Here is a 25,574-nt window from a genome sequence, read left to right as displayed (position 1 = left end):
AGCTATCCCAGCGGTTTAGACTAGCCAGACCCATCCGATCCCATAAGATCTGATGAGTTAGGATTAGATCCCTGTGATTCCATTCAGAATAAGCCACAGTCCGAAACAACAACATGCATACACTGGCAGCTCGGCACACACAGATACACACGCACACCACCAGCATGTTGCTGTCGTGCCGTTGGTGTTGCCGCTGTGTTGGTGTTGCTGTTGCTGCTGCTGCTGCTGCTGCCGTGCTGCTTTTTGCTGCGCGGTTTATACTGCCAGCACATTCTGATTTCCCTCAGTTATCTTTAGTCCGCCGCGTCGTTCGCATCGTTCATGAGGCATTGCGATCAGGCCTCCCCAGCGGAATCCGCAACTGAGTGTTTCGAAAACAGCCAAACAGAATAAAGTAAAAGCAAATAGCACACAGAACTCGAAACGATTCCCGAAACGCGAAGAAAGCGAAAAGCAACAGCAATAGCAACATCGGCGCAGGAACGAACTATAGTCGCGCGCACTTTTTTATATGCTCCGCATATGTACACATATATGATATGTGTATTTACTGCTCTCCACTCGGCCCCGTTCCGTTCCGATCCGATCCGTTCTGCCCCCCGACCATACGGCTATACGACTATATAAACATATGTACAATCAGATACTGATAAATATATGCTAGAAGTATTTTTAAGCGTGTTGTTTCGCTTCACGGCGATCCCGCTTCCTCGTTGCCTCGTTTCCTCGCCGCCTTTTGCCGTTGACTTTTAACTTTCGCTTTTACTGTGTCGGCAGACGCGTTCGATTGCTTTCGCTTTCTCACACCCCAAAAAAACAAATTCTTTGCAGCGCGCCAAAAATAAGAGCAGAAGTTGCCACCAAAAATAATCCCAAACGTCAACTGCAACACGCCGAAACGCATCATCAATCCAACGGCCCAAACGACGCAACGCCAGCAACATCGACAACGCAACATCGCCACCGACAACACATATAGATATAGGTAAGCCTGGCAGTTGAGAACCCAAAGTTCTCACTCCCCTTTTCCTGACTTGGCTCAAAACGGGTTTTGGCCAAAAACACACGACCACGAATGAAACAAAACGCAACGCAACGCAACGACATGCGGCAAAACTTCGAGCGGTGGGTTTGAAAAATTAACCATGTTCCCACTTTATTCTCGGTGGCCAAAAGGTAGGAAGGCGGGCGGGGCACGGGGGAATGAAAATGGGTATGGGCCCGGTCTAAAGACCCCGGCATCATCGATACCAGGAAAAAAGGGGCAGCGGCATACGGCTTTCGAGTCGCAATTTGCAGCCGTCTTTGTTGCTTTGTTTTCCTCCCTGAACTTGAACAAAGAACGAAATGAGCTTACGTTAGATCGATACTAACTAAGCCCATTCTGCGGCTCCCGAGCCAAGTATCAATTAGGTAGTACCCAAAAAACGTGATCTTAAGTGATGATACAAGAGCTACCAATTCGTTTATAATGTAATTAATCACATGAAAATGATTTTAAAGTGATATGTTACGAAAATATTTGGGTTTTTTGAACCCCCTAAATAAGATTAGTCAGTGAAAAGTTCTAAATGAACAAAATAATGTTCTTAAGAAATTTTTTAGGAACAGTTCTTTAGGCAGTTTTGTTAAAAGCTTAGTCATTCCTATGCTGCTTAGTTGAATTTTGAATTATTTATAGAACTCATAGAAGGCTAAACAATTTTACTAAACTTAAACCAGTTCTAGAAATAAATATTGATATCTTAATAAATATAAACAGTTAATATCCACTTAAAATACCATTAGTTGTGTGCAGAGTATCTGACAGATAGCAAGTTTCTATTTGCACCTGCCAGCTATGCAAATGCAGATACATTTTACCCACTCTGGCCATCATTATCCGCACATTAATTATAGCCAGCAATTTGGCATGCAAATCGGCCGGTTAGCTTGGCTTTATCTTCGATCCGAGTTGATCCATTCCGATCCATTTCGATCCAAAACGAACGGACACGCCTTTCGCCGTGCGATGAGTCAGCTTCAGATTGGTTTTTTTTGGCATTTGCCAAGGCTCTCTTTTGGGCTCTGCGCGTGGCATTTGTTGCGTTTTATCTTACAACCGGTTGCCGGCAAAAAACAAACAGAACCAAGCCGCAAGCCAAGTGTTAATGGCAGATCCCACAGCTGTCGTGCAGTCAGAAAGCTCAATCCAAATTCAAATCGAAATCGAAAATACCCCAGCTGAAACAGTAACCCAAGTCATACATCCATATTTATATCAATGGGCCGTGACGCGGGTTGGAAGCATTAGAACTGCAAGATGCCAATGACCCAATTTCCCCCACTCCGCCATTAATTGCCCTGCCTTGGCAATTAATCAAACCGAATTCGAATCTCAGTCAGAGTCTGAGCGACTGGCAAACTACTTTTCGATAATATTCGGTTAATTAGGAGTTAAGAAAAAAAATAGAAAAAAGAATAGAAACTCACTTTAGACAGCCAGCAAACATGTTTTCTGCATTCACAATGCCCCCTTCAGTCATTGCCAAATAAATGGGGTTTTCTCAACATTGGCCCGAAGAATTCTCGAGACTGGGGTTTCTCATTCTTCGGCACGGTCGAGTGCGCATGCGTGCAGACGGTGGTTTCGGAAAACCCACACCGAGAGCTAAGAATCTCGAATCTCGCGCCTCGAGCTGTGGAAATTTTCCCTTAACACGGATCGATAATCGGCCTGTAAATATTTACAGCAGATTAAGCCAATTTTAGACTGCAGTTTGTTTGTTTCCTTGATTTGCTTATCGCGCTTGCGATCGAAAACAAAAACAACAAACTGCACTTTTGGCGCCAATGTCGGGGTCGAAATGGTTCGAATCGTATAAAATCGAATGGGATCGGAAAACCGTATCAGTTTGCTTAGCAGCTCGATTCGGGGTCGAGTTGAGTTGGATTTGATTGGATGATGGAGAGATGGAATGTGGAAACTGGGGCTGCGTCATGAGGCAATGGCATCTATAGGTTAGGGAAATGACTGACGCGGCCACGTGCAGATAACCCAATAAATAAACATTTAAATAGCCCACTAGCTAACACACAAATCACGACTATTGTCGATTCCGATTCCCCTACTCTCGATTTTCAATTAGAAATAATTGCGTTACTTGCACTTATTTTCCATGATTTGAACATGTTAATTGATTATGATGCTCTGCTTCCGACAACAACACAAAAAAAAGAGGACCCCAGAGCAGAGACCCCGGCGACCATTGATCGCTCCACTAATTGTCGCGGCCTTTGTTCATGCCGATGATAGTGGTCTGTGGTCTTTGGTCGGGTTCTGGTTCGGTTTCTGGTTCTGGTTCTGGTCAACACCATCAGAGGAAACAGAAGAAAGAGCAGCTGATAGAGCCCCGCATAAGATTGCTAATTGTGTCAGACGTTCGCCGACGTAAAGATACTTCCTTCAAAGCACAACTCTATCGAGCTGTTTGGATTGCTTGGCACTATGCGTAATACTATAAAACCGCCCTAGGTGAAAGGCCGAGCAGTGAACTTGAGGTGACAGCTGCCCCCAAGTGTTTGCGATCCCATCCGGAATGAGGCCAACCTGAAGTGGCAGCACGAGTGTGAAGTTCGTCCCCTCTGCGGAGAAAGTCATTCGCAGATCCGAGACCAAATATTTTTGGATCTTTTTGGTTGAAATCTGAGGGTGGATTTTAACTGAAATACTTGTTTTACTAATTCTGCAGCTGTTTTGTTAGTTTCTTGAGATGTCAGGGAAATACATATAGAGGTATACATTAAGATCTTTAAAAGAATCTTAAACATTAAGTTTACCCTACGAGACTATAAACCCTTAAAAGATTTTAAAAAAGTTTAATATTTTTTACATGTTCAGTCAGATAACTCGTTTTAACACCAGCATGAGTATGCTGGAACTGATAAAAAGCTATCTTTTTTTAACATAGAATGACGTACTATGCATAGTTCCAAATATCTTTCTTGCTGGTTCACTTCATTCTTACTGTTAGAAATAAATGAGTCAATAAAAATTTGTTTTTAATTAAATTTGTTAATGAAGCTTACTCAAAAAATTGTTTTTAGAATTCGTAATTTTTAGGGATAACCTTGTTATGAATAAGAATATTACAGAGAAATATCATCAGTGGAAGTATAATCTTCCTCGACTAGTAGACTCTTTAAGGTTTTTTAGTGATCTGTACAACACTGACTTATTGGTTTTTAGATACAGTCCTATTTGAAAACCAACAATACTTAACTGGAAGTTTTTTCACATCTGCTAGATATCATAGGCGTAGAACACCCCGCAGTCGGTGTTCCCCAGACCAATATGTTTATTTTACTGCAACCTCTCGGCGGGACGCGCCTTCTAGGGCTCTCGCACCATTTTAAGGCCGGCTTAGCTAATTAATATTTTGAGCATAAAGTCGTTTAACGATTGCTTCACTTGTACCTACAAATTGAGGCGCTGAGAACCTGTCCGAGATACCGATACCATGATTCTCCGACACAATACCGGCGGATTGGACTATCTAAATGGGTCTGAACGCACGAAAAAAGGGAGGGGAGTGGAAGGTGGGGAGTGGGAAGTGGGGAGTGAGGGATGGGGCCCAGAGAAGGACGCCCGGACGAAGACCAAGAACCGGACGCCCACAGTTGCATGTTATAAATAACAGAGCCATGTACTACATGCGACATATGTGTGCAATACTGAGGGAGACAGTCGCAGATAGAGATACAAAATGCTTGTAGATACATGTGCACGCTTAAGGAAAACGGACGGCAGGCAGGAAAACATCTTGAGAAGTCGCCGTCTGCGTCTGCGTTTTCGTCTGGTCGGTTCGGTTTGGAAGACCCCTCTCAAATGCCCCTCTCCTTCCTCTTCGGTTTCTGGCCATATGTGTTTACCTATAACATTTATTAATTCAATCGACGGGCATCAATTTAAGCGCTGTCAACGGTCACAATTGCCGCTGACAAGTGTTGGCGAACTCCGCCCCCTGTTTCTCCTAAAAAAACTAAATGATGGATGGGGGCTGTTTGCTCGCAGCGGGATTAGCTTACAAAATGCTGGCGGGGAAGGAGGTCGGATTCGGAGGCCACGGAGGCCGCAGGAGCCGCCTTGTCACATTATCCGCCGCTTGTGGGGCCAAACCCACCGGGAAACAAACAAAACAGAGAGCTCGAAAGTTAGATTTCCCTAGTTCAAAGATGGGATACTCTTACCTATTAGGAAGAGATTACGGATATATGTGAAGGGAGCTGCACTTTATTCACATCACCTCTTTAGGAATTTTCATAAAAAGTACTTAAGTTCCTCAGATTATCAGAAACTTAAGTTAAATGGTGTGATATCCCTTACTTATTATCAACAGGATGATATTAGGGCTACACAGAGAAAATTCTGACGTTCTCATCTGAGTTGAAAATGTGCTTTAAAATAGAACGACATTTTTAAGTTGGAAATGTTTTTATTTTGCTCGAATCAAGTTGAATTAGTTCAGTCCTTAGTGTATACTTATCAAAAAGTTGTTAAATAAACTCAATTTAATTTTTCTCCTCTCACCATTTCGTTCTTATATTTTACCAAAATGTACTTACACGGTTTTTAAGAACGAATGTTCTCAATTCAAGAAAAATGTTCTCAATTCAAGAACAATGTTTTTGGATAGTTTTCCTTGTATATATATGAAGGGAACTGAACTTTGTTTCCATTATCTTAGAGGTGTTGGGATAAATTGTATAGGTATATGTACTATGAGAATCTTTAGGGCTTTATATCTAAATCTTTTTAGCATTATTTTTCATTGAAGTCTAAAGCGTTTAAGGATATATGTAAAAAGTTTCTTGAATCAATAGTTAAAATCCCTACAAGACCCCTAAAGTAGTTAATAAGCCCGTTAAAGCAGACATTCAAGACCCTTTCTAGGTGCGTCCTCTAGCCAATTTGTAGCCCTAAGATGTCTTCGCTTTCGATATTGTGGTCACAATATGGGATCGGGGCAACAAGTAAATGCTAATGTCTATTTATACTTCTGCTGTTGGCCGTTGCTGTTGCAAGTCAGTTACGCGGAGGCACTTGACGGGTTTCCTTCGATGGGCTCTCGGCTCTGGATTCTCGATTCTTGATTCTCGATTCTGGGTTCTTGGTTCTGGCTGTTTGGGCCCGGGCCCAGACCCAGGCCCTTTGGGTTCCAGCACTTCGCCATGCCGCCGACGTGGTCATTTGGGCATGAAAATGAAAACAAAATCTGAAATACGAGCCCGCGAGTAGAAAAGGGGTCCCCCTGATGGAGGGAGAGTATTATGTTATTGTATTTGGATTGTCCCAACACTTTCGATTGCACAATAAACAATAACCCAACGAGACCCTTGTACTATCGGTGCGCTTGGTCTTTATGGGATCCCATAAATTCGCATGGTCAATGATATAGCCGAAATTCGGCCATAAAGGAAATGAAATTATCAAAACTGGGCCCTCTCACGTGGTGGAGGTGGCGTTGCTAGGTACAAAACCCCGTATCTGGTGGCCGTATAAGCCTTATATGGGTACTATTCGGTTAAGCCGTTGCCGGGCGACGAAAATCCGACATGATAAGGCCAAAATCTGGCAAAATAATCAATTAATTTATGGAACTCTGGCGCTACAGTCGGGTTACTAGGAGCCAGTGATTATCAGCCAGTTAACCGGCTATATCTCTAACTAATGATGAAATCTCGGCACCCGCAAAGCCCTGCAATTTGCAGTATGATATGGTTATCATCTAAGACTGTCTGAGCCTGTTTGCCAAGATCTTTGGGGGGAATTTGTTTGGGCTTAGTTACAAATCCCATCTCGCCTCAGGCCTTGTCCATGTGTCCATGTAAGCATCCGCTCCACGGCAGTCATGAGTTTGTTAAATTCTATCTGCCCCACGGCAGATGCGATTAGATAAGGGCAACAAAGCTGGCTAAATGGCCAAGGCCAAGAGTTTGTTAGCCGAAAGATGTGGACAAACAAGAAAAGCAATAAAAATAAAGGCAAAAATCCACAGCAGAAATTGTATTCTCTGAATGTTGTCGAGTTGAAAAACTGTTCCTCAGCCAAATGGTAGAACCATTTCGGATATATAATTGCAAATTCCATTCGGTATTTGTGCTATGCCAAGACAATCGCTGACGCACTTTTGGCCCTGGCATTGGTCATTCCTGACATTTGACAATCCACCACCCACTGAACACAACCTGCCACCCACCTCACAACGATCACCACCCCCCTGTCAGTGCCATCTGCCGATTGACGTCGATGTGATAAACAGATAAACAGCGAAAAGCCTTTCACACCACGCACCTTTTGCAGATATCACATAAATACATATACATAGCCTTGGGGAAATAAGTAGTACTCGCGGTCTTGAATACGAACATTATGATATTATGAAATGCTTTTCAATATATGTATTTGCTTAATCTGTTTATCATTTTAAAAAAGGGGCAAGGCAAAAATAGCGTATTTTTTGTATCTGATAAATTAGGTTTGCTTATTTACTATATTCCTGCTCAAATCCGTAAAATATTAATATTTATTAAAATAACACCAAGGAATCCTTAATATAATAGTTTTATTAGATCCCAATGGAGTTAGAGGTAACAAAATAACGAATTCTTTTATATTATCTTAAAAATTTGTCATCAAATGGTAGATTTAGTAGTTCATATTGACCATTTATTGTCTTACTGATTACGTTGGAATGTTCCTTTTTAATGATCTTGAGTACAAGACTGACATTGAGAACTCACCCTAGCATTTTGGCCCGCACTGTAGCAGCTCAGGTGCAGGCGAATGTTCAATTGCGCGGCTATCGCGTCGCACGTGACAATTAAAAATAGACTTATCCATGCAAAATGGAGGGGGCCATGGGGGCGTATGCGCAATGTGAAGGCCACACGGTTTGGGTAAACACTTGCGTAACCCACAGACCGATTTTGAGTGCGTCTGTACTGATAGATTCTACGCACTTCTCCCTATTTTCAGGAAATGGCCACGCAGCAGACCAAGTCGCAGGACGAGCTGGCCTCCCATAACGCGGTGTCCAAACAGCCGGACAACATCAAGGAGGAGAACGAGAATGAGGAGGAGATCGATGAGGCGGCAGTGGTCGTTCCACCGGACAGCGGCTGGGCTTGGGTGGTGATGGTAGCCTCCTTCCTCTGCTGCACTGTGATCGACGGCATCGTCTTCTGCTCCGGCCTCATGCAGGAGAAGCTAAGGGACGAGTTCGGAGTGAGCAACTCCTACGCGTCGTTGGTCTCATCGCTGCTCAGTGGATGCTACCTGATGGCTGGACCCTTTGTGAGTGCCCTGGCCAATCGATATGGCTTCCGGCCGGTCACGATCACGGGAGCCATCTTCGCGGCCATCTGCTTCTTCGTGTCCTCCTACGCCAAAAGCGTGGAGGTGCTCTTCCTGGTCTACGGCATCCTGGGTGGCATCGGCTTCTGCATGGTCTACATCCCGGCCGTGGTGATCATTGGCTTCTACTTTGAGAAGTATCGTGCCCTGGCCACGGGCGTGGCCATGTGCGGCTCGGGCGTGGGCACCTTTGTGTTCGCCCCACTGACCAAGCAGCTGCTGGAGAGCAGCTGGCAGACCACGGTGGCCGTCCAGGCAGCCATCGTGCTGTCCTGCGCGGTCTTCGGCCTTACCTTCCGACCCATCCAGCCGATCACGCTGTCGGTGACCAACGAGGAGGGCGACGAGCAGGAGAAGAGCAAGCTCAATGGCCATGGCAACACGGTGGCCCCCACGCCCCAGCTGCACCAGGCGGCCTTCACCAAGCCCCTGCCAGAGGGTCGGTTCGCCTACTCGATGCCCAACTCCGCCCACAACACGTACATGGGCGCCTCCCAGCGCAACCATTATCCCACCGCCCAGGAGATCTTCAAGGGCATGAACCTGGAGCGTCGTCCCTCGGGCACCGCCCAGGGCAGCAAGGGAACTGAGCTGAAGCAGCTGAGGAAGTCACAGCCCACTACCCCCAACGGGGATCCGCAGCAGCTGACCTTCAACCTGCACAAGGAGCTGACCACCGTGGGCGAGAACGAGGAGGAGGCCGAGAACGACAACCTGTTGGAGACGGAGGCCAAGCCGGTTACCATCCAGGCGCGCCGACACACGGTCTCCGGGCGCAGACCCCAGGACATTCTCAAGCGATCCGCCGCCGCCACCCATGAGGCCCACCATGGACAGGGGCACTCCTCATCCAGACCCATGTACCGAGACGATATCTTCTTCTCCGGATCGTTGACCAGGATCCCGCAGTACCAGTCGCAGACCTCGCTGGCCTACCACATGTCCGTCACCCGTCTGCCCACCAAGCAGGACATGCTTGAGGATCGCCAGAAGGGATGCCGCATCTGCCCGGAGGCAGTGCGTCGCACACTGTCCACCATGCTGGACACCTCGCTGCTCAAGTCGCCCGCCTTTATGTGCCTGGCCTTCAGCGGCTTCCTCACCATGATGGGCTTCTTTGTGCCCTTCTCCTTTCTGGTGAGACGCGCTACGAACGCGGGCATGGACCCGGGGGCAGCCCTTGGAGTGCTGTCCGGCATTGGCGTGGTGAACACCATCGCTAGGATCGTGTGTGGATCGATTAGCTCCTTCCCCGCCGTCAAGCCCCTGTGGCTGAATAACTTCGCCCTGACCGCCGGCGGCATCGCTACCATCTTTAGCGGCGTGGTCATTAACAGCGCCACCCAGTGGACCTTCGCCGTGTTCTTCGGCATCTGCATTGCCTGCTTCTCGGCCCTGCGATCCCTAATCGCCGTGGATCTGATCGGTCTGGAGAAGCTGACGAACGCCTATGGATTCCTCATGTTGTTCCAGGGCGTTGCGGCCACCGTCGGCAGTCCCATTGCAAGTGAGTTATCATCAGGAATGGGAACTGTATGGGTCACCTTCGTAAGGAGGTTATGTGATTTTGTTAAAAAGCCAAAAATAAGAGTGTAGGGAAGCTAAAGTTTTTGTTTATTTTCTCCAATAGTTAATATTTTTAGTAATCCTATAGTAAAAAATCAAATTGATGGTCTTGTTTTTCTGTAATATTTAATATTTTTTGGTCGGGGTCACCATATTTCATCCTCACATTCTGCAGTTAGTATGCTTTATTTGTAAAAAACATTGTGTGATGTTATAATAAGGAAGATATGGCTAAAAGCCAACAAGCCAACAAGCTTCTATTTCTTAAGTACTAACTATTTTCTAGTAGGGGTCACCTAACTTACTAACACCTAAAATGTCAACAAGCTAGATCTTAATTTTCCTAAATGAGTCGGGGTCACCAAACTAAATTATGCTTTTCAAATACAAATAAAGTAGGGAAGTGCTCAGGATAGGAATGCAATTCCAAAGGAGGCTTGATTAACGTTTTTTTATTTATCTAAATACCCCACAGGTGTCCTCTACGAGGCGACAGGTAGCTACAACGCGGCCTTCTACTTCTCCGGCGGCCTGATCCTGCTCTCGGCCTTCCTGTGCTACCCGCTGACCTATGTCAGCCGGTGGGAGCAGCGTCGCAACGAGAAGCTCACCCCCCTGCCAGCGGCCTAAGGAGCCGCGAAGACGAAGATCGGAGCGAAGGAAGACCTGCCGGACAGCCTGAACACCTTGTCATCGCAGCCACAACTATTTCCGATGGCAAATTCGCTTATTGGCTGCCCCAATTGCCAATCACTCATGTCGATGGAGATCCATGTCCCGCTCCCGATTCCGGAGGGATGCGAGTGCGGAAGCGTGTTCCGAGTACTTAATACGTTAAGATAAGACTAATCGTAATGTTGTGCCTTCAGCGATATCGAGTGCCTATCACCACAACGACAACCACACACACCAACCACACCACACCACACCGTACCCCAAAGCACACGCATAACAGTCGAGTTGGAGCGAGTGTAAATTATGTTTCTATAAGCTTTAGTGGAGGAGCCCAGAGGTGGAGTAGAATTTAGCAGATAGGCTAAGCGGAGGATCGGATTGGAGAGGAGATGAGGAGAACCGAACACATTATTAATATTATTATGATAGCCGTAAGCAGCTGAGCACATGGCTATGGCTGGGCCACAAGTCGACTGCCAAGTTAGGAATCGTTTGTTGAGTTATGTATTTAACATGATAGGGAACGAGCATTTGTTTACCCTCTAAGAGTTATGATACTGCACCGTCGCGACGGACCTGTTACATTGCTAGCTAGATATACGTTTATCAATCAATCAATTGAAGACGCGGCCAGGCGATCGGGCGGGGTTAATGCACCCGCCGACTTACCGATGCCGCTGCATCGTGGGATTAGCCGATCGTGGACAAAACAAATAAACAATCAGCCACACGATGAGGCATCTGGTGCGAGTGCTGTGCTCTTATGCAAACAGATTTATATATATTATTACACGATACAAATACAGAAAAACACACACGGACCGCTACATACTCAGCACGTTGAGTGCGTTTCGCGTTTACGTTTATCAACTACAATTACATTAAAACAGATGAAATGATTTATATTACATTTAAATTAATGAGTTTACATTGCATTGCATGCGACATAAGGTTACACTTCATCAACAATAAAGACGATTTCAATAATACGAACTAACGATCTATTGGTTTATTACTTTCGGAGCACAAAGTAAGCTTAACTAAGGGGCTCAAGCGTGACTATGAACAAACATTTGAAATGTGGTCTTAAGCTATCCAGTTAAATAAGTAACGCCTCGGGTTATGTGTCTTTGGTCATGGCACACTACTTCTCCTGATTTAATGAATTGATGAACTCCTCCAGTTTCTCTTGGATCTGTCGCACTTTGACTGTTGAATTGAAAGCAATTAAATGGGCGCCAAATTCAATTAGCCAATTTCGGCAAACTCACTTAGTTCCTCGGCCAGCAGCACGCGCTTGCCGGTGAGCAGGTAACCCTTCTTCTCCTCGTCGTCGCTGAACTCGTCCAGCACCGCTTTGATCTCCTTGTCCAGGCGCCGCGCCTCCCGATTGATCACCTGCTGCCGCAGCGCGTTGCCTGTTATCTTGATCACCTGCTGGATGCGCCAGAAGAGCACCACATCGCTGCAGGAGATCTGAAGGGGAACAAAGCAAAGGGGTTAAATGAATTGGTTCAAATGGTGGGAAAATCTTCCGGCTCACCTCACACTCGGCCCCTTGCTGTGTGTAAAGATAGTAGGCCTTGCGGCAGTCCTTTGCTCTCTGCAATGCCTGCTGCAGGAAGTGTCTGAAAAGGTACGATATAGTTGTCACTGATAAGCCTAAAAGGCTTCAGGTGAGGCTACTCACTTTCTGTAGACCGGGAACCACGTTTGCCTTATGTAGTCTGTGTCCACATCCACGTTATCACGCTGAAGGTTCTTGCGCACCGTCGTAAGCTCATCATGAGTCAGGGTGGGCAAATGTTTCTGGAATTATAATTATAAGCATCTTATCGTAAAAGGTAAGCTAATCACAATTAAACCTAGACATGATAGTTAATAGTTAATTATTAATAACATAAATGACGATTGGCCAAAAATGTTGGCCCAAACAACCACTTATCTGTATTAATTAACAATCTATCATATACAGAAAGTTTCAATTACGTTTCAATAGTTTGGTAATTATTTTAGCACAGACAACGGGGACAATCATGTTTTCAGAGGATCTTTGTTATAAATCACTGAAGAGTTTATTAATGAGTTTAAATCGGTTATTTTGAGGATATAGCTTTCAAAACTAGACGATTTTAAACGTACCGTATCGTTCTTGAGTATTTTGTCCAGTTCGTTCTTGACGCTTCGCCTCTTCTGTTGATCCTGCGTCAGGTACTGCCAGTGGGTGAGGCGTCGCATTTGGCCGGGGCCGAACATTTGTGCTAGCGTCTCCTCCGTCTGAAGGAGCTTGGCATTCACCGAGGTCTCCAGGAACTTGACCGCCGAATCCCACTCCTGCTTGTCGTGCACAAAGCGATCCTCCAGCGTGTTTAGCTGGATCACGCGCAACATGTCGATGGCCTTGTCCTCCCAGCTGTGCCGGCGAATGGCCTCGTCCACCACCGCGGCCTTCAGCTGGTCGAAGATGCCGTCGTGATCCTGCGTCTTCTTCGATCGCTCCATCAGCGAGATGAACTCCAGCTGCAGCGCCTCCCAGCCAGCCTCCACCGATTTGGCGGGCAGTGCCTGCTCCGCCCACTGGCGCAACTTGATGTCCACCATCGTGTTGAAGGAATCTATAAAGAGCACAATCATTGCATGGAATTAGTTGAGCCAAATTAGTAAGGCACACAAATGCGGGGGAATGGTAAACAAAGGTACAAAACATTCAAATGCCTAACTCGATAACTGCAATTTGATTCAATTAGACATTGATTTGGCTGAATTCATTGAGCAAATTAACGGATCTTTCATAAAATGCAAAATAAACAACCGCCGACCGGGCCAAACGTGTTTGTCGGCGGTAAATCGATGATATCGCATTCATTTTTGTACTGTGCCCATTAACCAAAATCTGGTTTCGTTACAGGTGCTCGTAAATCTCCGCTTATAACACTTTCCGGCACATGACTGATGCGCAGAACCTGTGACGATCCCCGCGGCTTAGTCATTCTATTTTCGGGGCAAAGGCAAACGGTGTTAATGGTGTCGAAACCGTCCGCCGGGGAGTACACATTAAATTTACACTCATGATTCAATTGGGTGCTGCAGGAGGCTCAAACCGGTTTAGAAATCTTCCACGCATGTGATTCCCTTGCACGGGAATGGGAATTCGAAGTGGATCTCAAATGCGGGCCATGATAAATGCAAAATTAAACAAAACATTTTAACGACGCGACATTTACAGAGAGACACGTGAAATTCGAGGCAGGTGCTTTCCCTCCAAGAGCTACATACAATGACGGAGCACGAGGCTGGCGATTGGATGGACGTGCCCCCATCGATGACGTCGGCGAAGTCTGCTTACAACCTACAACTTAGCACTACAAAATATTACTTTGAGAACCTGACTGAGCGGCGGGCAGGTAGATGGTTTCAAACACATAGTTAGAAAGCTTCTCCCACAGCTTGGTGTTGAGAGCGTCGTCCCACTTCTTAGCGGAGATTTGCGAGAGCGTCACCACCTCGTCCAGTATCTCGCCCTTGGCCTTGTCGAACAGCTCGTCTCGGCCAGACTCGCGCAACCTGAAACAAATTAGATTTCATATGTTAAAAAGCAATCATTTTATTTGACATGGATTCACCCACCTTGGGAAGTTGTTCTTCCATTCGGTTTCCAGATTGAATCTGGTCGCCTTAAATGCATCAGCCTGCTGCTCAATGGTTTCCCGCACCATCTTCCAGAAGCGATCCGAAACCGCCAAACTCAGATTCCGGCTGGTCACCTGATGGGGCATAATAACCCCGCGACGACTAAGTACGGAGAGAGGTGAACTTCGGTAATTACCCATCACATCCTCTCTATACTCACTGGAAGAGTTTGGAGTTCTTGAAGAAGTCCTCCTCGTACTGCCTTATGGCGTCGATGCTATCATCCTTTCGTCCACGACCCGTCACGACAGCGTAGTAACCCAGAGCCTTCATGGGGAAGAGTTTGCCGGAAAGGATCTTCCTTATCCTATCTGGATCGGCGAGTTCCTCGGCCAGATCCACCTTGGTAAGTACAAAAATAGTGCGTCGACCCAAGGGATCACACTGCATGACCAAGTCGGTAACATTACTGCGCTCGGCATCTACGGATCCGTCCTGAATGCAGAGAATAATGGCGTTCGGGTTGCTCATATAATGCTTGGTCATCTGGTGGATTGAATCTTTGGTGTCCGAGGCCATGTCCACAGTCATTGTCTAAAATAAAATAATTATTAGCATGCGTCTTATGAAGATAATTCTGTAAAGAATTCCTTGTTACCGAAATAATGCCTGGTAGATCGACTAGAACCATGCGCTGAAGGCCGGGACCCTTGACCGTCATGGCAATCACTTCATTGCTCACAGTTTTGCCGCCTCGCACAGAAGCCTTCATGCGGAACTCCACATCACGGCGCAGATCTTGCAGATCTGACTCCTTGGTCAAATCGTATTCCCGATCGGAGTCGCGGAACTGAGCCACATGGTACGGTCCCTCGGCCAGAGTGACCTTGACTGGGGCTCGTGTCATCATCTCTCCACTGCCGCGGGGAAAGATACGAGCTTTGGCAATGGATTCCAGCACGGAGGTCTTGCCGCTGCTCTGATCTCCCACCACCACAACACGAGGCAGATGATCGGCCATGGTGTAGCCCGTATCGTAGCCAGACAGCTCGTCTAGAACCTCAGAGTACATGTCGATCAGGGATTTCTTGATCTTCTTCGCCGTGGTCTTTTTGTTCGACTTGAGGATGAGATATTGCTGGCGCAGCTCACGATTCTCCTTCTCCATCTTCTCCAACTCCTTTTGGTATTTGATCTGCACATTCATGATCTCCGTCTGCAGCGTCTCCACTTGGCTCTGCAGTTTCTCTGCGGAGATTACATTTGGATTAGGAATAAATTATTTTTTAAGGGGTACCCTGGAACCTACCATACTTCTTGCGACTCTCATCGGTGGTGATGCCCAGAGCGGCCACCGTCGTCTTGGCCTTCAGGTCATCCTTAGCTGCAACAGAGTTTAGGAATGAGTCTCGATTGCGGTGTACAGGGTTCTCTCACTTTAAATTGGCCCAACGTTGGGAGACTATGTGTTTTTGTGTAACCTACTTTCGACAATCTGAACTCCTTGATAGTCGGCCGCCTCGATGGCATCGTCCAGACGACTGTCGAACCAGTTGCGCCATTCCGACAACTTATCCTCGCCCAGCTGCTTGAGCTTTGGATCTACAAGCAAACGTCCCAATAACATCAGTATCATTCAGTGCGAAAAAGCAATCAAAACGAAGAGTTCAATGCGATTCAGACCAAGGTATATGACCGTTTAAAGTGAGAGAGATGTGCAGAAAGGGCGAAGAGTTGCGGCAAGGACACTCACCCACATCGATGGCGTTCTTCACCAGGGATCCGACCTCGATGAGATTTCGGGAGAACTGGCTCCATCGCTCGCCCTGAGGCATGGCATCCTCGAGCCACTTGAAATCCGGCAGACCATCCTTCCAGTCCTCGTATTTCTGGGGAAAACAAATCATGCCCCTTGGGTTCTCAACCATGTATGTAGTTATATAACTTGCGAAACTCACTTTGCTCAGGGACACGCCCCCGCCGATAGCGCCGCCCAGGACGAGGTAGCGCAGCTTCAGGGCTCCCCGCAGGATCCGCACCACCAGCATCCCGTAGCCACGCGACGGAGGAGGCATCTGCCAGCCCCTCGCCGGGTTGCCGGAGAGCAGGAACTCCTCGTGGCGGCTGCCATTGTAGCTCGAACTCCCCGTCCCATGGTCCTGCGAACGGCGCGGGTGGCTGGTGATGCTGCAGAGCGTGGAATGGTTACAGCAGGCGACCTTGGTGGAGTAGACAACAGCTTTTCTCGCAGTGCGCCTGGTGGATAGAAGCGAAACACATCGAAATGAGAGATGCGGCGATGACGAAATCGTCCCGAAAATGGGCAGGTAAGACTTTGGCCCCGGCCGCTTCCACGGCTGATCCTTACCGGTAGGTATTCTGATAGATGCGCAACATGATTGCTGGTCAGGATTACAGTTTCCACTCAGTTTACTGTGTTTATTTACGGGTATTAATCAATTTTCCTGCCGCAAAATTACATTACGGGACCGGGGCTGTGTGACCAGAGTTCAATCAGCTGGTCTGCAATGTTGGGAAGGGTACGAGTTTGGTACCTAGGTTAGGTACAACGTAAAAATGTATACTTATCTACATCGGTAAATTTACATGACTTCAATTTTAGGAATGCATTTTGTGCCAATGTATTTTTAAATTATTTATTACTTATAAAAAACAAGAAATCGTAAAATTTAAATAAAAACGTTGTTAAAAAAAGTAGGTGGCTTCAACTCGAAATATTTGTTTCCTCAAATGCTCATTTTACTTTACAACTAACGTATGTAAATAAAATCAATAAGCGGAAACTTCTATATGCAAAGGTGTGCACACACTGGCGAAGGGCGCCAAAATTTAAAATGCCTCCCAGACTGTACGACAAATCCATAAAACCCAACCAATTTATCTTTCGCCTCCTAGTCAAGAAAGTAATCACTTATTTTTCCAATGTCATATGGGCATTAATGTATTTCACTAAATATTGCATTGAGTGATTAGACTTACAAGTATACATAAATTAATATATTTAGAATAATTTAAGCGTAATGACGACGACAGACAAAACAATTACGCTACCACTAAATTTAAATATTCTCGCGCGCTTTCCTATATACGGGGGATAACGTTGACGTTTATACGTTTTAATTAATACATGCATATTTTCTACGTAGTTCGCTTAACCGAGTTTTTTCTTTAATATTTAGAATGCACTTTGCAATGAAGTAACTGTGTCTATTAAGAGAAATTCATCACGGGAAAGTATTTTCCCAGCCGTCGGATTTTCTTCATGGTGACAAAGCATTTAGAGCCGGTAACGTGTATTGCTTTGGTAAGGCTTTTATCCTCCAAAATCAAGTCGATCTGCTCGATTGAGTTTAGATTATAAATATCTTTTGGTGTTTCGTTGGACTTCTTGCTGTTGCCTTTCTGGCTGCTGATGTGGATGATGTTCTGGGTGTGATTGTTGTTGTTGTTGGTGTGGTTGTGATTGAAGTTCCTACTAAGATTGGTATTGTTATTAAAATATTGCTCTTGTTGAAGCGTAGCTTTGGCTGCATTCAAAGTATTCATGATTTGGTCCGTGGCATCGGCGGCGTCTGCCTCCTCGTCGTACTCTTCCTTGGTTTCGGCAACGGAGAATGTGCTAGTGTTTAGGCTGTGTAGGGAATACCTCTGGTCGATATGTTGGGTGGACGAGGACGACGAGGATGCCGCCTCGCTCTCTGCGTAGCAGCGGTGTCGCATCTCGTACTCCTGAGCCTCTGTGATGCGATCCAGCGATTGGCTCTCGCGAATGCGCCTTCTTCTGTTCGAGGAGTGTCCTGATGTGTCCTGCTGCTTCTCAGCGTGGGAATGCTTGTCAACATGATCCTTGTGCTGTTTTCGGTTTTTTTGTGTGTGAGATTTGCGATTTTCATCGGATTTATTATTTGGCTAAGAAGGTAAAGAGGAATTACTTAATAACTTCTAGTAATGATTGGATAATAAAAACCTCACCTCTTTATACTGCGATTGTCCTTCTTTTTTGCCACTTACGGATCCGCTCTTCGAGATAAAATTGGCCGCACCGCTGGCAGAGCCGGGTGGCGGATATAGCTGATCCTGCGAGTCGCTGGAGTCGTCGTGCGAGTCCCGCCGATGCATGCGAAATCGCACTGGCGTGTCGCCCACGAACTTGTTGATTTTCTTCTTGTTGCGTGTCTTGGTGTCATCGTCGGAAGCCTCCGAGCTGCTACAAGATGGCGTCCGAATCTTGTTCAGCTTTGTGCGACGATGCGTAAGCACCGGATTCTTGCTATTGCTAGGGAGCGGCTTTAGCTTGCCAATCTCCAGCTCCTTGAGACCACTTAGCGTGTCCTCGTCCATCTTGGCACCCTTCTCCATCTGCTTGAGCTTTTGGGCCAGCGTCGCATCCACCGAGACGACAATCTTTGTTCGCGAATGGCTTGGCATTCCGCTATTGGCACTCAGCTCACCTCGTGTTTGATTTCCGGGCTCAGAGCTGGAACGCTCATGCACTGACCTACTAAAGACGCCATCAGAGGTTGCCTCGCGCCGCGTTGACGTGACCTTTAATTCATTGCCTATGCCCGAGCATTCTGTGGCAGACTCCTCCTCGTCCTCCTCACGCACAATGCTGCACTTGCGAGTGCGCTTGTCCTGGAAAATTAAATGCTTTAATTAGATTTCCTGCAGTTGAAGTGGCCTCCTAATTAACTTACCGGCTTGCCATCGTCGTTAGCGAACTGCGTGGCTGGAGTCACGTTAATGCTGATGGGTACCCCTCCTTTGGGGGCTTCTGTAGGACTTGGTTTCTCAGGCACGGGCTTGCGACTCACGTCTCCCACTCTGAGGAAAAAATGTACAAGTTAAGACTGGACTACCTTTGGCATTCTATACTCACTTTATGCTGGGATCATTGTTGAGAAGTCTCTGCTTTTGGGCCTGCTCTTCACGCCGCCGTCGCAGACGTAATTCCGCCAGCAAAAAATATGTGGCTGTTATGTGATTGTACTTGTTCTTGTCGAGAGCTCTGCAATGACGTCAGTTGGGGTCAGCCAGAAATAATTGGTTTAACATTTGTTGTACACTCACTGCAATATCTCTTCCTTGGACGCAATATTTCCGTTTATCATTTTCTGTATGATAAAGGCGTGATCCTCTTCGCCCAGCTGCTCGCGGCTGACCAAAGGCAGAAAATGCTCCGTGGCGGAGGTGGTGGAATCGGGCTCGTCGATTGGCTTTAGCCAGGCGGAGGAGGCAATCTCCTCGACGGTCGCTCGCTTCTTGGGATCCCGCACCAGCATCGAAGCAATTAGGTTCCGACAATCGGTGGACACATGTGAGGGCACCGTGTACTTGCAGTCCATGATCATGGTCAGAGTTTCCGAGTCGTTGGCCTTTTCAAAAGGCGCCTGACCGCAGACCAGCATGTACAGAATGACTCCCAGGGACCAAATGTCTTGAGGGGATGGATGGCTTGGTTAATAATGGGTTAAAACAAATCCTTGAGAATGACATACCGACTGCAGGCGCATCGTATGAGTCCCCAAGCAGTATCTCCGGAGCCGAATAGGCCAAGCTTCCGCAGAATGTCTCCAGCTTCTGCCCAGGCAAGAACTTGTTGCTGAACCCAAAATCAGTGAGCTTAACCAGGCCCAGCTTTTCGAAAAACACCACATTCTCCGGCTTCAGGTCCCTGGGAATGTGAATCAAAGGTTACGTAAATCAGTGATCGATACACTACGGCGTATTATCAGTTGGAGCGGGCTCTCACCTGTGAACCACGTGCAGCTGATGACAGTACGTGATAGCACGTAGGATTTGGCGGAAATATTTGCGGGCCAGTTCCTCGCTGAGCCCGGAGTCGTGCTTCATTATGTAATCGTACAGATCCCCGCCGTCGCCCAGCTCCAAGACCAAGTACAGCTTTGTCTGGGTGTCGATAACCTCGTACAGTCGCACGACATTCGGATGCTGCACCAGCTTCATGCACCTGGGGAGGATTAGGATGACCGGGTTAAAGGGTTTTCGGTTTTGGATTTCTATATATCCACTCACCGCACTTCCTGGAACAGATGCGCCTTGGACACCTCGTCCAACTTGGTCTTGTCCACCACCTTGACCGCCACCTTGGCCCCGGTGAACACATGTCGGGCCAACTTGACCACGGCAAAGTGTCCGGATCCCAGGGTCTCCTCCAGATCGTAGAGCCCGGCGATCTTGCCGTCGCTCACCCCGCCAACGGGCTGCGTCTCCAGTGTCATGACTGCTCCTTGGCACTGTTCCAACGGGCTGCGTGTTGGGCCCAACTATCCGCGATTGGCTAAAACTATAATTATAGAGGTCTATCATTTCGGGCACACGGGATGTTTCGCTGGCTAAGTGCTGCTTTATGAACGGAGATTGATGTAATAGGTGGTAGTCTGAATGGCGCGGGGAGCAGCCCACCCCACAGGGGCACGTGCTCGCTCTCCTTGCCTGCTGCCCATTAATGATTCATGCGGATGTGTCCTTTTTATTTTCGGGTCCCCAGCAGGAGCGGTGCCAAAGCAGGGCTGTTACACAAGGGGATGCGGAAAGGCAGGGCCGTTTTACCTTTTACAGCGGAGGGGAAGGCGAGTCTCCGCCAGCAGATGCAGGAAAAACTACGATGCACGACCCATTCCGGGATGGGAACGACTAAACCTGGCCTCTCACTGGCCGCTCGAACGTCTCGCACTGAACTCTTGGCCCTTATCACTCATGAAAACGCTTAGTTAGACTTTTTGTATACACATTTTCGACTATTTTCTGCGTTTTTTTTTTCTGAATCTGCCAGTGTGACCAAGGGTTGTAAACTAGAGATGGCAAACCAGCAGTGCACCCTATACGATGTATAGGTATTTTAAGTGGTTGTATATTTTGTCCACTTGTATTTTAAAATTAAATATGGATTGTCTTGATATACATGATTTAGATTATTTTAAGAGAAAACAAAGCTGTTAGGAATTCAGTAAATTACATTTTATCTAATATACGGCTACTAATGGTCTAACCTCTTAAATATTACGTTTTTGAATTGTCATTATATAATATATATATATATATATATATATAAAAAATATATATTTTAATATCTTATGTTTAAAACAAAATAAACAATTTTTTTTTGAAAAAAACATTCTTCATTACTTTATGTGAAAATCAAGGCTGTCAAGAGTTTTGTGACTAAAATATTAAAAATATCAATTGCTCGAAACTCTTAGTTAGCTTGTAGATTGAAATCTCTTGAGGTAGCTAATTAAAATAAATAAAGTAGAATAAGTAAAGACATAACACACGGGTGCCTCGTGGTATTCCGCTTTGGTCACATCTCTTCAAATACCAAAAATACCAGCGGAAATCGCAAACGCCTTTTCTTCGGTCGTTCCAATCAAAATTCTCAATTAAAACATAAAAAAATAGAATACAGGCAGCCAGAGAGCTATAATGAGTTTGAGTCCCAACCCAAATCAGAACAATTTACATGTAGAGCACCTCAACCGCACCGCAGACAGCGAGCAGGGCCACCAGGTGAGGCGGTGGGGGCGGGATCCGCTCCAGGCGAACTGTCCCTTTCGTTGGCATTGTTTTGGACTCTATTACATGACTTTCGATTTTCTCCCGCACAGCTGGCGAACGGCTATGCCATGGGCGACCCAAGGAGCAGCCGGTGCCACGACAAACTCTTCAGCGGATCGCTCAAGTCGCTGGCCCGAAGGGAGGAGTCAGGCGGGAGTAACAGTGGCAGTGGCGGTGGCGGTGGCAAGGACAAGAAAGCCAAGGGCTCGGGCACCGGCCTCGTCGGCCTCCAGAACATAGCCAACACCTGCTACATGAACTCGGCCCTGCAAGCACTCAGCAACCTGCCGCCCATGACGCACTACTTCATCAACTGCAGCGACCTGGTGGAGTACATATCAGAGCAGAGTGCCCGCCGCTGTAAGCCAGGTGGCCTGGCCAAGAGCTACCGCCGCCTGATGCAGGACATCTGGCAGGATGTCGATGATCCCAAAGGTTCTGCCCCTACCTCATGTTCTTAACCTGGAAACCTACTAAAGATTGAGATTTTGCAGATTTTATTGCCCCGCGTGGCATTCTGTACGGCATTCGCACGGTGCATCCCATGTTCAGGGGCTACCAGCAGCATGACACGCAGGAGTTCCTGCGCTGCTTTATGGACCAGCTGCACGAGGAGCTAACGGAGCAGGTCTCGCTGATGCCACAGACACAAAACCAGACGCAGTCCCAGTCACAGACACAACAGCAACATCAGCAGCAGCAGGCCAGCGAAACGGACGACGACAACGAGGATGAGGCGGCCCCGGCTTCTTTGACGCCCGCGGCTTCCGAGAGTGAGTACGACACCTGCGAGAGCAGCATGTCGGAGCCATCGGCAGAGGTTCTGCTAAAGACCGAGTACTTTGTGACGCCCTGTCGGACAAACAGTTCAAACAGTGCCCTGCCAGAAGCTCAACCGGTGCACCAGCAGCACCCACAGCTACAGCACCAGCAGAAAAATGCATCCAATACGGAACAGAAACCCGTAGAGGCAGCTCGCTCGATTATCAGCGACGTGTTCGACGGCAAGCTGCTGTCCTCCGTGCAGTGCTTGACCTGCGATCGCGTGTCCACGCGCGAGGAAACATTCCAGGACCTCTCGCTGCCCATTCCCAACCGCGATTTCCTCAACGTCCTGCACCAGACGCACAGCTTGAGCGTCCAGAGCCTTAATGCCGCCGAAACGTCCGCCAGGACCAGCGAGGGCTGGCTAGCCTGGATGTGGAACATGCTGCGCTCCTGGATCTACGGACCCTCTGTGACGCTCTACGACTGCATGGCCAGTTTCTTTAGCGCAGACGAGTTGAAGGGGGACAACATGTACAGGTGAGACTGTCCATCAAGTTGTTAACGTTTTGGAAACTTCAACAATTGCTTTTTTACAGTTGCGAGCGCTGCAATAAACTACGCACTGGCATAAAGTACTCTCGCGTGCTCACTCTGCCAGAGGTTTTGTGCATTCACCTCAAGCGCTTTCGTCACGATCTGTCATACAGCTCGAAGATCTCGTCGGATGTTTATTTTCCGCTGGAGGGATTCGATATGCGGCCATACGTCCACAAGGACTGTAAGAACGAGGTGCCCATCTACAACCTGTCGTCGGTGATCTGCCACCATGGAACAGTGGGTGGGGGCCATTATACTTGCTATGCCCGCAATACCCTTAACGGAAAGTGGTACGAGTTCGATGATCAGTATGTGTCCGAGGTGTCTCCGGAACTGGTTCAAGCCTGCCAGGCGTATGTACTGTTCTACCAGAAGCACAACCCCCAGATGGAGATAGTACGGGATCAGGCGATGACTTTGTCCACTACACATCCCTTGTGCGACTCGGACATTCAGTTTTATGTAACGCGGGAGTGGCTATCAAGACTGGCCACCTTCTCGGAACCGGGGCCGATTAACAACCAGGAGATGCTCTGCCCCCACGGCGGAATCCTACATTCCAAGGCGGACATGATCAGCCAGATTGCGGTGCCCATTTCCCAGCCACTGTGGGACTATCTCTATCGGAACTTTGGCGGCGGACCAGCAGTGAACATAATCTTCGAATGCGAGATCTGCAAGCGGGCGGCGGAAACGCTGTCTCGTCGCCAGCTATACGAACTCAACGAGTTCACCAAGTACAATGGGCTACAAAACGAGTTCGATTCAACCGCCATTTATGCAATCGCCATGCCCTGGCTGCGTTCCTGGCAGCAGTTTTCGCGGGGAAAGACCCACAAGGACCCAGGTCCGATTACCAACGAGGGAATCGCTGTTCCCACCGAAAACGGTTCGCTAAATGGAACTGCCACGGTGAGCTGCGTAAGATTGGGCTCCGATTACGCGCAACTTAACGCTCGCCTGTGGCGATTCCTACATAACATCTATGGTGGTGGACCGGAAATAATGCTTCGGCAGGCCCTCTCAGATGACGATGATGCCGAGGAGATAGAAATCATCGACCAGGACGATGTGTGCGACGATGATGAGGATCAGGAGGAAGACGAAATTGAAGAGGTTGCAAAAGCTAATTATCAGAACAATCATTCCGACACCGAAAGCAATCTGGGCCGTCGCACAACTCCGAGTCCGAGTCCAAGTCTCAGTCCCAGTCCAAGTCTGACTGCCAAGCGTCAGCCGGTGGAGGCGGAGTCGGATCTGCGACCTGATAGTCCAAAGTCCAAGCGCAGCAGGTCCAAAATAAAGGTGTCCGCCCTGCGTTTGAACATGCGGAAGAGAGGCAAGCGCAATCGAAGTGCTTTCCAGCAGCACGCCGAGATGTTTGGAGCCAAAGGTGGGTAATGGCATTAGCTTAAACCAGATATTAAAAGTATAGATCGTACTTAAACTACCAAAACAATAGAGAGTTAGTCCTAGGTCCGTTTAAAGTTGATATTTTAATTGTTTTGTTTTTCATTGATTTTACTTGCGCAGGAAACTATAATGCCCACACCAATGCCGATCCCCCAGTGGCCGAGAATGGGGATAGAGAAAAGGACGCAGACAAGGATAAGGACAGAACTGTTGCATTTCCGAGCGAATACAGCTTACCCATTTCGATACCATTCCAAAGCGACAATTTCCAGCTGAACGGTGTGCACGAAAAGTCACGCGACAAGGGCAAACAGCGGAACAACTCCAGAAGCGGCAGCACCGCTACAACTAAGGAGAACGTCACGCTGCAGAAGTTTGTGACCCTGCGCGAGGCCAACGGGCCGAGCGACGAGACTGATATTTGATCGACGGTGTTAGAGGATCGAGGAGGAGTAGAAGGAGGAGGAGAAGGAGTAGGCGCCAGTACCCTTGGCCAGAGTCGCAAAACGCCACCGCCTAAACGCAGGTTAAAATCCAAGTTTAGGCGCAAGCGAAAGCGTCAGTAGTAGTTTTATACCTCAGAGTTTTGTTGGGGTGGAGGCTATATAAATTATGTAAAAAATGTATTTGTAAATTAATCGTATTGCTATATCCCCTACCCGGCGCCATACCAGTTATGTTATCCCTGCTCCTGGCCAAGGGTCAATTTGTACATATATAGTGTGGGAGTGCTTTAATTGGTGTACGTTAGAGAATAAATTGTAGAAATCTTGGTCAAACTGCGGGTTCTGTGAATCTAGGCTTTCAGCATGGCCCAGTTAAAAAAGAAAAAAAATCAATCTCTGTTTTTATTTCATTACGGTTAGGGTGGCCCGCCGCCGCCGCACAGCATTGGTCCACTCAAGAGCGTATTCGGGCTATTTATAGAGGA

The 25,574-nt window shown here is 47.4% G+C and overlaps 4 protein-coding genes across 7 annotated transcripts; 2 read left to right on the top strand and 2 right to left on the bottom strand.

The window, feature by feature from the left end:
- Window positions 1-271: 271 nt before the first annotated feature.
- Window positions 272-11,634, top strand: LOC119549096 (monocarboxylate transporter 10). The gene is made up of 4 exons (XM_037856830.1): window positions 272-394; window positions 832-985; window positions 8,018-9,902; window positions 10,437-11,634. Exons 3-4 carry the CDS (start codon window positions 8,021-8,023, stop codon window positions 10,589-10,591), a joined length of 2,037 nt encoding a protein of 678 aa, XP_037712758.1. The 5' UTR covers window positions 272-394; window positions 832-985; window positions 8,018-8,020; the 3' UTR covers window positions 10,592-11,634.
- On the bottom strand, window positions 11,621-16,782 carry LOC119549095 (dynamin-like 120 kDa protein, mitochondrial). Of its 4 annotated transcripts, none has more exons than XM_037856825.1 (14): window positions 16,635-16,782; window positions 16,225-16,522; window positions 16,020-16,155; window positions 15,752-15,868; window positions 15,576-15,650; window positions 14,925-15,514; window positions 14,487-14,860; window positions 14,264-14,428; window positions 14,013-14,200; window positions 12,779-13,251; window positions 12,327-12,445; window positions 12,180-12,264; window positions 11,908-12,112; window positions 11,621-11,845 (listed from the first exon to the last, which is right to left on the bottom strand). In XM_037856825.1, exons 1-14 carry the CDS (start codon window positions 16,661-16,663, stop codon window positions 11,781-11,783), a joined length of 2,919 nt encoding a protein of 972 aa, XP_037712753.1. In that variant the 5' UTR covers window positions 16,664-16,782; the 3' UTR covers window positions 11,621-11,780. The 4 variants fall into 4 exon arrangements, with proteins under 4 accessions (XP_037712753.1, XP_037712754.1, XP_037712756.1 ...); XM_037856826.1 differs by having other exon boundaries at window positions 14,022-14,200; XM_037856828.1 differs by lacking the exon at window positions 15,752-15,868.
- Window positions 16,783-17,269: 487 nt separating this feature from the next.
- LOC119550891 (SNF-related serine/threonine-protein kinase) lies at window positions 17,270-21,077 on the bottom strand. Its single transcript, XM_037859880.1, has 9 exons — window positions 20,861-21,077; window positions 20,324-20,594; window positions 20,040-20,258; window positions 19,786-19,961; window positions 19,358-19,724; window positions 19,167-19,295; window positions 18,985-19,111; window positions 18,260-18,922; window positions 17,270-18,196 (listed from the first exon to the last, which is right to left on the bottom strand). The coding sequence occupies exons 2-9, from the start codon at window positions 20,527-20,529 to the stop codon at window positions 17,498-17,500; spliced, it is 2,586 nt and encodes an 861-aa protein (XP_037715808.1). The 5' UTR covers window positions 20,530-20,594; window positions 20,861-21,077; the 3' UTR covers window positions 17,270-17,497.
- A 656-nt stretch (window positions 21,078-21,733) lies between these two features.
- On the top strand, window positions 21,734-25,469 carry LOC119550261 (ubiquitin carboxyl-terminal hydrolase 20). Its single transcript, XM_037858839.1, has 5 exons — window positions 21,734-21,817; window positions 21,916-22,300; window positions 22,360-23,170; window positions 23,230-24,623; window positions 24,764-25,469. The coding sequence occupies exons 1-5, from the start codon at window positions 21,734-21,736 to the stop codon at window positions 25,066-25,068; spliced, it is 2,979 nt and encodes a 992-aa protein (XP_037714767.1). The 3' UTR covers window positions 25,069-25,469.
- Window positions 25,470-25,574: the final 105 nt, after the last annotated feature.

The sequence above is a fragment of the Drosophila subpulchrella genome, chromosome 2R (genome assembly GCF_014743375.2).
Source record: "Drosophila subpulchrella strain 33 F10 #4 breed RU33 chromosome 2R, RU_Dsub_v1.1 Primary Assembly, whole genome shotgun sequence".
NCBI lineage: Eukaryota > Metazoa > Arthropoda > Insecta > Diptera > Drosophilidae > Drosophila > Drosophila subpulchrella.
This window is presented reverse-complemented; position numbering and strand designations above follow the sequence as displayed.